The sequence below is a fragment of the Pristiophorus japonicus genome, chromosome 4 (assembly GCF_044704955.1).
Source record: "Pristiophorus japonicus isolate sPriJap1 chromosome 4, sPriJap1.hap1, whole genome shotgun sequence".
In the NCBI taxonomy this organism is placed as follows: Eukaryota; Metazoa; Chordata; class Chondrichthyes; family Pristiophoridae; genus Pristiophorus; species Pristiophorus japonicus.
Window position 1 is genome coordinate 152226626 of NC_091980.1, and position 13918 is coordinate 152240543.

The 13918-nt window shown below is 45.7% G+C and overlaps 1 protein-coding gene across 2 annotated transcripts in view; it reads left to right on the forward strand.

Annotated features, from left to right (window-relative positions):
• Positions 1–13918, forward strand: part of exd1 (exonuclease 3'-5' domain containing 1) — a 72906-nt gene that overhangs the window by 23319 nt on the left and 35669 nt on the right. Inside the window, exon 5 of one of the 2 annotated variants that reach the window (XM_070878648.1) lies at positions 2921–2985. The exons of the other annotated variant lie outside the window; for it this stretch is intronic. Coding sequence (XP_070734749.1) covers positions 2921–2985 — 65 coding nt within the window. The remainder of the gene's footprint in view (positions 1–2920; positions 2986–13918) is intronic. 2 annotated transcript variants of the gene reach the window in all.

Genomic DNA, 13918 nt, shown 5'->3' on the forward strand with positions numbered 1-13918 from the left:
CCAATCTTTTATCATAATTCAGCCCTTTGATACTGGGGAGCAAACTGTGGCTCTTGATTAGCTTGACTGTCTTCCTTGTGACCAGAACTGAACAAGGCATGGTATGAGCAGGGCACTGTACAGTTTGATGTTTTGGCTATATTCCTTGTTTACAAATCCCTCCATGGCCTAACCCCTCCCTATCTCTGTAATCTCTTTCAGCCTCACAACCCCACGAGATGTCTGCGCTCCTCTAATTCTACCCTCTTGAGCATCCCTGATTATAATCGCTCAACCATCGGTGGCCATGCCTTCAGCTGCCTGGGCCCCAAGCTCGAACTCCCTCCCTAAACCTCTCTGCCTCTCTACCTTCTTCCCTCCTTTTAAGACGCTCCTTAAAACATACATCTTTGACCATGCTTTTGGTCATTTGTAATTTCTTCTTTTGTGGCTTGGTGTCGAATTTATCTGTTTTATCTTATAATACTGCTGTGTAGCACCTTGGGACCTTTGACTACGTTAAAGGTGCTATATAAATAAAAGTTGTCATAGAAACATAGAAAATAGGTACAGGAGTAGGCCATTCAGCCTTTCGAGCCTGCACCACCATTCAATATGATCATGGCTGATCATTCCCTCTATCCCTTTCCGGTTTTCTCTCCATGTCCCTTGATCTCTTTAGCTGTAAGGGCCATATCTAACTCCTTCTTGAATATATCCAATGAACTGACATCAACAACTCTCTGGCAGGGAATGACCCAGGTTAACAACTCTTTGTGAAGAAGTTTCTCCTCATCTCAGTCCTAAATGGCCTACCCCTTATCCTAAGACTATGTCCCCTGGTTCTGGACTTCCCCAACATCGGGAACATTCTTCCCGCATCTAACCTGTCCAGTCCCGTCAGAATCATGAACGTTTCTATGAGATCCCCTCTCATCCTTCTAAACTCCAGTGAATAAAGGCCCAGTTGATCCAGTCTCTCCTCATATGTCAGTCCAGCCACCCCTGGAATCAGTCTGGTGAACCTTCGCTGCACTCCCTCAATAGCAAGAACATTCTTCCTCAGATTAGGAGACCAAAACTGAACACAATATTCCAGGTGAGACCTCACCAAGGCGCTGTACAACTGCAGTAAGACCTCCCTGCTCCTATACTCAAATCCCCTAGCTATGAAGGCCAACATACCATTTGCCGTCTTCACCGCCTGCTGTACCTGCATGCCAACTTTCAATGATTGATGAACCATGACATGCAGGTCTCGTTGCATCTCTCCTTTTCCTAATCTGCCTTCGTGTTTTTGCCCCCAAAATGGATAACTTCACATTTATCCACATTATATTGCATCTGTCATGCATTTGCCCACTCACCTAACCTGTCCAAGTCACCCTGCAGCCTCTCGGCGTCCTCCTCACAGCTCACACTGCCACCCAGTTTAGTGTCATCTGCAAACTTGAAGATATTGCACTCAATTCCTTCATCCAAATCGTTAATGTATATTGTAAAGAGCTGGGTCCCAGCACTGAGCCCTGCGGCACTCCACTAGTCACTGCTTGCCATTCTGAAAAGGACCCTTTTATCCCAACTCTCTGCTTCCTGTCTGCCAACCAGTTCTCTATCCACGTCAGTACATTACCCCAATACCATGCGCTTTGATTTTGCACCCCAATCTCTTGTGTGGGACCTTGTCAAAAGCCTTTTGAAAGTCCAAATACACCACATCCACTGGTTCTCCCTTGTCCACTCTGCTAGTTACATCCTCAAAAAAATTCCAGAAGATTCGTCAAGCATGATTTCCCTTTCATAAATCCATGCTGACTTGGACAGATCCTGTCACTGCTTTCCAAATGCGCTGCTATTTCATCCTTAATAATTGATTCCAACATTTTCCCCACTACTGATGTCAGGCTAACCGGTGTATAATTACCTGTTTTCTCTCCCTCCTTTTTTAAAAAAAAAAATGGTATTACATTAGCTACCCTCCAGTCCATAGGAACTGATCCAGAGTCGATAGACTGTTGGAAAATGACCACCAATGCATCCACTATTTGTAGGGCCATTCCTTAAGTACTCTGGGATGCAGACTATCAGATCCCGGGGATTTGTTGGCCTTCAATCCTAACACAATTTCCTGCCTAATAATAATATCCTTCAGTTCCTCCTTCTCACGAGACCCATTGACCCCGAGTATATTTGGAAGGTTATTTGTGTCTTCCTTTGTTTAGACCGAACCAAAGTATTTGTTCAATTGGTCTGCCATTTCTTTGTTCCCCATTATAAATTCACCTGAATCCGACTGCAAGGAACCTACATTTGTCTTCACTAATCTTTTTCTCTTCACATATTTATCGAAGCCTTTGCAGTCAGTTTTTATGTTCCCTGCAAGCTTCCTCTCGTATTCTATTTTCCCCTTCTTAATTAAACCCTTAGTCCTCCTCTGTTGAATTCTAAATTTCTCCCAGTCCTCTGGTTTGTTGCTTTTTTTTTAGCCAATTTATATGTCTCTTCCTTGGTTTTAACACTATCTGTAATTTCCTTGGTTTTAACTTCCTTGGTTTTAACACTATCCTTATATAGTTCAGTATTCTGTTTGCTTTGTGACTCAGCCACAGTCTGGTTGCCCACCCAATATGGGAGTCAGTAACCTGCCACCCACTTGAGCCTCCGAAGAGGACGATAAATGAATAATACAAATTCAGTCAACCCTTAAAGGGATAATTGGATGAGTTAAGATTCAGTGAGAAGAACTTTTGAGGTAAGCGTTTCCACAATAATCATCCTTCAGCTGGAAAAATGAATTTGAATGATGAATGGCAATGCAGGTGACCCTCTTTTCTGCCTCCCCCATATAGATGCTGGTGCAGTTTCGTGTACTCCTTTTATGTATGTTCACAAGTTTAGCTTTTGTATTTGCAGGTTTGTAACTTGTATTGATTTCTTTCAGAGATGGAGGATGAAAATTTGGAATACATTGTCATTGACCAATTTCATCCAAAGTTTGGCCCTGCTGTAAGTTCAGTAGTACAGTACTGTTGCTTTTTCTCTCTCAAAACACTGATGGGACAGAGTGCCACAGTTAAATAGGATATTATAATAAATAAATAACTGCACTTATCAACTCCAAACTGTCGAACCTTTCACCCTCCTTTCACACGGATACTTCTGCAGCCACCGATCTGCTCAACCACACCCTCACCACCACCACCTAGTCCCTCTTAAAACCGTTCCCCCTGGTACAGCCCTCATCTTCGTTCCCTCAAGTCCAAGGGGCGCAGACTTGAACAGATGTGCCGGACAACTGGTGTAGCCATTCACCGCCAGATCTGGCTGGACCACATTATCGGGTCCTGCTCTTGTCTATAAAAACTGCTCACTATTGCAGGGTCATTCAGGAATGCAAAGCTACCGCCCGGCTACTATTCTCTACTGCTAACCATCTTCTTAAACCTGTCTCCACCACACTCCTCCAACAACAAGTGTGAGGAGCTCATCGATTTCTTTGTCTCGAAGATTGAGACCATCCAATCAGCTGCCTCTGCGAGTTCCCTTCCTTCCCCTAGCCTACAGGGCCAAACTTCATCTGATGCTTCCACCTGCCCTAGCCCTAAACTCGCATCTTTCTCTACTTTCTCTTTGATCTCCCCTCTTGACCTCTGCAAACTCATCCTGTCCATGAGACTCACTTCATGCTCCTTTGACCCTATTCCCATTAAACTGCTGACCATCCAACTTCCTTTTTGGCTGTTAGCCGACATTGTTAACTGTTCCCCTCTCCTTCAAATCTGCGGTCATCACCTCTCTCTCTCTCTCTCTCTCTCTCTCTCTCTCTCTCTCTCTCTCTCTCTCTCTCTCTCTCTCTCTCTCTCTCTCTCTCTCTCAAAAAAAACAATCCTTGACCCCACTGAGCTTGCTAGCTAGTCTCCTTGTTTAAGAAAGGATGTACAGGAACAGCCTCCAAAATCAGGAATGTTCCGAAATCTGGACATCGCGCAGATCGGTGGAGGGGTTGTCCGAAATATATGAAAATGTTGCGAAATCCAGACATTTTTTCACACTAGTAAAAATTCCCCCCCTGCCCCGCACACGCACCCAACAAAAATTGCCAAAAATCACACGGCACTTAATTATCGAATTGCTGCAAAAGAATTTTAAAAATATAAAATTTTACTTAACTTTTTTGCAGGTCTTCTTACCTTTTGCTGTCCCAAGGGCTGCAACGCAGGTTTTCCCCAGGTGTTTTTTTCTGACTAAGGTTCACCACTGAGCTAAATAGGTTTCTGGATTTGGGACGTCGGATTTTGCCTCTGAAATCCAGAAATACACACACCTTGGCCTAGGCGTTTCCAGATTCAGACGTCGGAAATATGTTCCGAATTTCGGAACAGCTTCGGCCGCGAGGTTTCCAGATTTGGGAGGTCGTACCAGTACTTTAGATTGGAGGCTGTTCAGAGGAGGTTCACAAGGTTGATTCCTGATATGAAGGGCCTATACTCATTGGAGTTTAGAGGAATGAGAGGCAATATTGAAACATATGTTAGTGAGGGGACTCGATAAGGTAGATGCAGAGAGGATGTTTCCCGATGTGGGGGAATCTAGAACTAGGGGGCATAGTTTCAGAATAACGAGTCGCCCATTTAAAACAGAAATGAGGAGGAATTTCTTCTCCTGAGGGTCGTGAATCTTTGGAATTCTTTAGCCCAGAGAGCTGTCGAGGCTGGGTCATTGAATATATTTAAGGTGGAGATAGACAGATTTTGAATGATAAGGGAGTCAAGGAGTATGGGGAGCAGGCAGGGAAGTGGAGTTGAGGCCAGGATCAGATCAGCCATGATCTTAATTAAATGGCAGAACAGATTTGAGGGGCCAAATGGCCTACTCCTCCTATTTCTTATGTTCTACCGCCCCATCTCCAACCTCCCTTTCCTGTCCAAAGTTCTTGAACGTTTTGTTGCCTCCCAAATCCGTGACCATCTTTCCCTGAATTCAATGATTGAATCCCTTTAATCTGGTGTTCGCCCCTGCCATGGTCATGAAATGGCTCTATCAGAGTCACAAATGACATCCTTTGTGACTGTGACAAAGGTAAACTATTCCTCCTCATCCTCTTGGGATATGTCTGCAGCCTTTGACACAGTTGACCACGCCAATGTCCTCCAACGCCTCTCCAACATCCAGCTGGGTGGGTCTGCACTCGCCTGGTTCCATTCTTGCCTTATATAATCGTAGCCAGAAAATCTGCAATGGCTTCTCTTCCCATTCCCGCATCGTTACCTCTGGTGTCCCCCAAGGATCTGTCCTTGGCCTCCTCCTATTTCTCATCTATATGCTGCCCCTTGGCGACATCATCTGCAAACACAGCGTCAGTTTCCACATGTACACTGCCGACACCCAGCTCTACCTCACCACCACTTCTCTTGACCTATCCATGATCTCTAAATTCAGACTGCTTGTCTGGATGAGCAGAAATTTTCTCCATTTAAATATTGGGAAGACCGAAGCCATTGTCTTTGGTCCCCACCACAAACTGCATTCCCATACCACTGACTCCATCCCTCTCCCTAACATCTATGTGAGGCTAAACCAGACTGTTCGCAACCTCGGTGTCATATTTGACCCTGAAATGAGTTTCCAGCCACATATCTGCAGTATAACTAAAACTGCCTTTTTCCACCTCCGTAACATTGTCCGCCTCAGCTTTTCTGCTTCTGAAACCCTCAACCATGCCTTTGTTACCTCTAGACTTGACTACAACTCACTCCTGGATGACCTCCCACATTCTACACTACGTAAATTTGAGGTGATCCAAAACTCGGCAGCCGTGTCCTAACTTGCACCAAGTCCCAATCACCCATCACTGTGCTTGCTGACTGCTCAACCGTTGATGGCTGTACCTTCAGCTGCTTGGGCCCTAAGCTCTGGAACTCCCTCCCTAAACCCCCCTCTCCTCCTTTTAAGACGCTCCTTAAAACCTACCTCAAAACTCAACTCAACTTTTGGTCATCTGCCGTAATTTCTTCCTTGTGTGGCTTGGTGTCAAATTTATCTGTTTTGTCTCATAACACTGCTGTGAAGCCCCTTGGGATGTTTAAGGTGCTATATGAATAAAAGTTCTTGTCTATTCAGCTAAGGAGGCTAAGTATTACCCTCCAGCTCTGGATAAGTTGATGGTGGTCTGTCATTTTTGATTATAATTCAAAGGATTTAAAACTAATCTTCTCTGTCCTGGAGCACTTGCTTATCCTGGATTACAGTTCCACTGAGGAACCATCAGCCTTCCGGATCTTGGCCAGATAACCATTCTTTCTTTATTTTCAACCTTAATGGTAAATATATGGAAGGCTGTTTGACTGACTGCGGAGGACATCACGGCCAACCATGATCTGTCGCTTACTTTGTGCTACCTGTACACATTCCCGTGGGAGTCACAAGATGAGTGGCAATCCTGGCTGCTTTTTGTTTTCCCTCTTCCTCTTCCAGGACCAATTCTACCTTTGTTCAGGCTGAGATCAGCTGACTCAGCACAGATCAGGAATCGACTCTTATGGTCAGCATTTGATTTGGTGCCACACCAAGTGAGAGAGATCGAGTTGTCAGCCTTTCCTCTCCTCTGTGTTCATCTATTCATGGCTATTTGGAATGTTCAGTAACAATAATTTGGCAATAACAACAACAACTTATATTTATATAGCACCTTTAACATAGTGAAACGTCCCAAAGCACTTCACAGGAGTATTGAGACAAAAAATGTGATACTGAGCCACATAAGGAGAAATTAGGGAAGGTGACCAAAGCTTGATTCAAGAGATAGTTTTTAATGACGTCTTAAAGGAGGAAAGAGAGGCGGAGAGGTTTAGGGAGGGAGTTCCAGAGCTTGGGGCCCAGGCAGCTGAAGGCACTGCCACCAATGATTGGGTGACTGGGACTTGGTGCAAGTTAGGACACTGGCAGCTGAGTTTTGGATCACGTCAAGTTTATGTAGCAATGATGGAATGATTATTGGGAGGCTGTTTGACTGGAGGACACCATGGCTGAATATGATCCTGCCATTCTACCACCAATAATCTGTCGGTTTAGAATGCGAATGCAAATGCTACTTCTCATGGGCAGGGTTGAGCAGACTCAGTTTCTGCTTGCCTACAGCTGACTGATACTGAGTCAGAAACCAAAAGCTGACTTGGAAGGGAAGGTTATCCAATCCCGTAATAGAAGGCGGGGGAAATAGGAAGGGCACTTTATATATTTTGTTAAATGTAGTTACAGTGCAGGTGCCTGAAACTGGCCACTTGTGCATGTGGTGATCAAAAGCTACTTTGCTGTTCAAAATGACCCATTGGCTACTGGCATAAACTTCAAGTAAAGGAACTGGAACAAAAACAGGAAATGCTGGAAATCGCAGCAGGTCAGGCAACATCAGTGGAGAGAAAGCAGAGTTAACCCTTCGTCATCAACCCGAAAGGTTAACTCTGCTTTATCTCCAGATGCTGCCTGCCCACCTGAGATTTCCAGCATTTTCTGTTTTGATTCCAGCATCTGCGGTATTTTGCTTTTGTAAAAGAACTGGGTTAGTTTATAATCAAACTGCTTTGCCAGTTGGAAATACTTTTTTTTTTAAACTGCTGCAGGCTAATAACTCAAGTACTAAATGGATTTTGTGTGAAGTAGCAACTTGCACACACTGGACTACTATGAGATACATTGATAATTGCACACTTTGTGAATCCCTTACTACGTAAGAGATAGAAGTGATACGTCCCTGAGTGTATGATGCTTACTGCTCCAGGGTATAAAAGAAAATGCCTTTTTTGGGAGGAGAATGAATTGTGCACTGCTTCAGAACACTTGAACACGTGCTTTTACTCTCTCCCTCTAATTCTCTCTTTCCCATTTCCTATCTTTCTCATTTCTTCTCTGTCTCGTCCCATATTAAATTGTCAGTAGCCTTGGTTTGGCTGATCAGATTAAATCGCATTATAATATGGTCACCGTCTCATTGTCCCTCTCGTGGCGGTCTCCTACTGCACTAGTGTTACTGCTTAAAAATTGGATCAAGTAATCGCCTAGTCCATGTCTTCTTGCTAACATCTTGTGTTAAACGGTTATTCACTGATGAAGCATATGAAGCAACATGAGGATATGGAAGTTGCTATAAAAAAGCAATTTCTTTCTTTCACCCAAGCCATGGTTTAAGAAAGTAGTTCAAAACAAGCCCAGTTTTTCTTCCTGGGCACCCTCTAGTATGAGCTCTGGTGATATCAATTGCTCACCGTTTGCGGTTGGCAATCTTCACTTTCAGACATCCACCGATTCCTGAGGAGGAGGTTTTGAGGAACCGTGCACCAGGCAATGCCAGTGGCTAGGAAGGTCACCTCAGCCCTTTTCTGTCTGAGGCTTACTGCAATGTTGCCCTATGGGGACAGTGTCCTGAAGAGCCAAGATGGCAGTTCTCACACCCACTTCTTATAGCAGAAAAGGTGCTCCATTGCTCCTTCGCTTAGTCGCATGTCAATAAAAATGGCTTCTGTTTGTATAGCACCTTTAGCATTGAGAACGTCCTCCGGCACTTCACTTTCCATATAGCTGTGTGTGAAGAGGGGTTGGAAAGAGTGTCGAAAAGCTTAGTCAAAGGCATGGATTTTGAGGATCTTTTTAAAGGAGAGAGATTTAGAGGAACAATTCCAGAATGTAGGACTTGGATAGCTGGATGCTGTACTGCCAAATGGTGAGGTGAAGGAAGGGGATGCACAAGAGGCCAATTTGGAGGGTGATATTGGGCTGGAAGATATTTCAGAGATGGGGTGAAGTAAAACCATGGAGGGATATAAAGGCGAGACATTTAAATCTGAGACTTTGTCAGTGAGAACATGGGTGAGGGGTCAGAATATGTAGCAGGATTTTAGCCAAGTTGGAGTTTTTCAAGGGTTGAGAATGGGAGGTCGGCACACTGTTGAAGTAGCTTGGAGAATGTAAGGGTATATACATAGGAAGAGGGGTAATAAAAACAGAAAATGCTGCAAATGTCAGCGGGTCGGGCAGCATCTGTGCAGAGAAAAACGGAGTTAACATTTCAGGTTGATGACCCTTCGTCAGAACTGGCGAATGTTCGAAAAGAACAGATCTTGAGCATTGGGAGGGGAAGGGGAAGAAAAAAGGGAAGGTCAGTGATTGGGTGGAAGACAGGAAAGACAAAAGGGATGATGGGCTGAATTGAAATGGTAATGAAGGAAGTTAGAAAAAGGTTAGCCTAGATTGGGTGTGAAATGACCAGCTGCCATTGGAGACAAAGAGAAAAAAAAATGTAAGATCGGTGGGGGGGGGGGGGAAGAAGGGAGCCAAAAATGGGCAGAGGTTCTGTTCTGAAATTGTTCAACTCAATGTTGAGCCCAGAAGGCCGTAAAGTGCGTAAACGAAAGATGAGGTGCTGTTCCTTGAGCTTGCGTTGAGCTTCATTGGAACAGTGTAGGAGGCTGAGGACAGATGTCGGAGTGGGAGTGGAGCGGGGAATTAAAGTGACAGGCGACCGGAAGCTCTGTCATGCTTACGGACTGAACGGAGCAAAGCGGTCACCCAATCTACACTTGGTCTCCCCAATGTAGAGGAGACCACATCGTGAGCAGTGAATACAGTATACTGAATTGAAAGAAGTACAAGTAAATCGCTGTTTCACCTGGAAGGAGTATTTGAGTCCCTGGGTAGTGGAAAGTAAAAGGGCAGGTGTTGCATCTCCTGCGCTGGGAAGGGGAGGGGGTGCTGGGGGTGACTGTGGAATGGACCAGGGTGTCACGGAGGGACCGATCCCTTCGGAATGCTGAGAGAAAAGGGGGAGATGTGATTGGTGGTGGGATCACACTGGAGATGGCGGAGGAAGATCCGTTGAACGTGGTGGAGTGAAAGGTGAGGACAAGGTGAACCCTGTCTTGGTTCTGAGGGGGAAGGGAAATAGAACGGACATGGTCGAGGGCCATGTTAACCACAGCGGAGGGGAATCCTCGGTTGAGGAAAAATGAAGACATGTCAGAGGCACTGGTGTGAAAGATGGCAGCGACAGAGCAGATGAGACGGAGAAACTAGGAGATTGGAATGGAGTCCTTACAGGATGTGGGGTGGGAGGAAGTGTAGTCCAGGTAGCTGTGGGAGTCAGTGGGCTTATAGTGGATACTGATCGATAGCCTATCCCCAGAGATGGAGACGGAGAAGTCGAGGAAGGGAAGAGTCGGAGATGAGGGAAGGGTGGAAATTGGATGCAAAGTGAATGAAATGTTCTAGTTCAGGGCGAGAGCAAGAAACGGCACCGATACAGTCATCAATGTATTGGAAAAAGAGGTGAGGGAGGGGACCCAAGTAGGACTGGAACAAAAAATGTTCCACATATCCCATGAAAAGACAGGCATAGCCAGGACCCTTGCGAGTTCCCATAGCAACACCTTCAATTTGGAGGAAGTGAGAGGAGTTAAAGGGGAAGTTGTTCAATGTGAGAACAAGTTCAGCCGGGCGGAGGAGGTTGATGGGGGATGGGGACTGGTTGGGCCTCTGCTCGAGGAAGAAGCAGAGTGCCCTCAGGCCATCCTGGTGGGGGATGGACGTGTGAAGGGATAGAACATAAGAAATAGGAACAGGAGTAGGCCATACAGCCCCTCGAGCCTGCTCCGCCATTCAATAAGATCATGGCTGATCCAATCATGGACTCGGGTCCACTTCCCTGCCCGCTCTCCATAATGCCTTATTCCCTCATCGTTTAAAAACTGTCCATTTCTGTCTTAAATTTATTCATTATCCCAGCTTCCACAGCTCTCTGAGGCAGTGAATTCCATAGATTTACAACCCTCAGAGAAGAAATTTCTCCTCATCTCAGTTTTAAATGGGCAGCCCCTTATTCTAAGATCATGCCCTCGTAAGTTCTAGTCTCTCCCATCAATGGAAACATCCTTTCTGCATCCATCTTGTCAAGCCCCCTCATCATCTTATACTTTTTGATAAGATCACCATCTCATTCTTCTGAACTCCAATGAGTAGAGGCCCAACCTACTCAACCTTTCCTCATAAGTCAACCCCCTCATCTCCAGAATCAACCTCGTGAACCTTCTCTGAACTGCCTCTAAAGCAAGTATATCCTTTCGTAAATATGGAAACCAAAACTGCACGCAGTATTTCAGGTGTGGCATCACGAATACCCTGTATAACTGTAACAGGACTTCCTGCTTTTTTTACTCCATCCCCTTTGCAACAAAGGCCAAGATTCCATTGGCCTTCCTGATCACTTGCTGTAGCTGCATACTAACATTTTGTGTTTCATGCACAAGTACCCCCAGGTCCTGCTGGACTGCAGCACTTTGCAATCTTTCTCCATTTAAATAACAACTTGCTTTGATTTTTTCCTGCCAAAGTGCATGACCTCACACTTTCCAACATTATACTCCATCTGCCAGATTTTTGCCCACTCACTTAGCCTGTCTAAGTCCTTTTGCAGATTTTTTGTGTTCTCCTCTCACATTGCTTTTCCTCCCATCTTTGTATCGTCGGCAAACTTGGCTATGTTACACTCAATCCCTTCTTCCAAGTCGTTAATATAGACTGTAAATAGTTGGGGTCCCAGCACTGATCCCTGTGGCACCCCACTGGTTACTGATTGCCAACCAGAGAATGAACCATTTATCCCTACTCTGTTTTCTGTTCGTTAGCCAATCCTCTATCCATGCTAATATATTACCCCCTAACCTGTGAATTTTTATCTTGTGCAGTAACCTTTTATGTGGCACCTTGTCAAATGCCTTCTGGCGCTCATAGTGAAAACAAAATGGTTGGGGCCAGGAAACTGGAAACTGTTAAAGTGACTGAGTGCGTCGGAGGAGTTGCGGATGTAGGTGGGAAGAGAGTGGACAAGGAGAAAAAATAGAGTCGAGATAGGAAGAAATTAGTTCCGTGGGGCAAGTACAGGCTGAAACAATAGGTCTACCGGGGCAGTCCTGTTTGTGGATCTTGGGAAGGATGTAGAAGCGGACTGAGGGGTTGGGGAACAATGATGTTGGTGGCTGTGGGTGGAAGATCTCCAAAGGAGATGAGGTCAGTGACAGTCTGAGAAATGATGGCTTGATGTTCGGTCGTGGGGCCATGGGCCAGGGGGAGGTAGGTGGAGGTGGCAGAGTTGGCGATCAGCCTCTGCAAGGTAGAGGTTGGTTCGTCAAACAACAAACGCGCCACCCTTGTCAGCAGGTTTGATGACCAGGTTGGGGTTGGATCTGAGAGAGCGGAGTGCTGCAAGTTCAGAGGGAGGTAGGTTGGAGTGAGTGAGGGGAGCAGAGAAATTGAGACGGCTGATGTCCCGTCGGCAGTTTGCAATGAAGAGATGTAGAGGGACAATTCTGAAAACGGGAGAAAGGGTCAGTTGTGCAGGAGGAAGACTCCTGGCCGAAGAAGTGGGCATGGAGGCGAAGGCCGGGAAAAGAGCTCAGCGTTGTGCTGAGCTCAAAATTCATTGAGGTGGGGACGCAAGGGGATGAAGCTCAAGCCTTTGCTGAGGACTGATCGTTCGGGGTCAGAGAGGGGATAGTGAAAACACGGCAGGGGGTGAGATTGGAAGAAGGGATGGGATCAGAGGGAAATGTGGGGGAAGAAGGTTCCTGAGGGGTGTTGGGCATCCAAGAATTCTTAAAGTTTACGATCCTTGAGATTTAGATAGGTTAAGCGAATGGGCTAAGGTTTGGCAGATGGAATACAATGTCGGAATGTATGAGGTCATCTGTCTTGGGGGGGGGGGGGGGGGAAGGAATACTATTTGAATGTGGAGAAATTAAAACGTGCTGCGGTGCAGAGGGACCTGGGGGTCCTTGTGCATGAATCCCAAAAAGTTAGTTTGCAGGTGCAGCAGGTAATCAGGAAGGCGAATGGAATGTTGGCCTTCATTGCGAGAGGGATGGAGTACAAAAGCAGGGAGGTCTTGCTGCAACTGTACAGGGTATTGGTGAGGCCGCACCTGGAGTACTGCGTGCAGTTTTGGTCACCTTACTTCAGGAAGGATATACTGGCTTTGGAGGGGATACAGAGACGATTCACTCGGCTGATTCCGGAGATGAGGGGGTTACCTTATGATGATAGATTGAGTAGACTGGGTCTTTACTCATTGGAGTTCAGAAGGATGAGGGGTGATCTTATAGAAACATTTAAAATAATGAAAGGGATAGACAAGATAGAGGCAGAGAGGTTGTTTCCACTGGTCGGGAGACTAGAACTAGGGGGCACAGCCTCACAATACAGGGGAGCCAATTTAAAACCGAGTTGAGAAAGAATTTCTTCTCCCAGAGGGTTGTGAATCTGTGGAATTCTCTGCCCAAGGAAGCAGTTGAGGCTAGCTCATTGAATGTATTCAAGTCACAGATAGATAGATTTTTAACCAATAAGGGAATTAAGGGTTATGGGGAGCGGGCGGGTAAGTGGAGCTGAGTCCACGGCCAGATCAGCCATGATCTTTTTGAATGGCGGAGCAGGCTCGAGGGGCTAGATGGCCTACTCCTGTTCTAAATTCTTATGTTCTTATGTTGACACCTGAAAGGAAGGAATTAAGTTTTTGGTCAAAGTGCTGGATGAGGCGAAGGCTAAAATGGAACTGCAGACCAGGACAGCTTAATAACATTTATTTATATAGCGCCTTTAAAGTAGTAAGCCATCCCAAGGCACTTCACAATAGTGTTACAAGACAGAACACACAAATTTGATACTGAGCCACATAAGGAGAAATTAGGGAAGGTGACCAAAAGCTTGATCCAAGAGGTAGGTTTTTAAGGAGCATCTTAAAGGAGGAAAGAGAGGTTTGGGGAGGGAGTTCCAGAGCTTGGGGCCCAGGCAGCTGAAGGCACGTACACCAATGGTTGAGCAGTTTTAATGAGGGATGTTCAAGAGGCCAGAATTTGAGGAGCGCAGACATCTCGTGGGGTTTTGAGGCTGAAAAAGA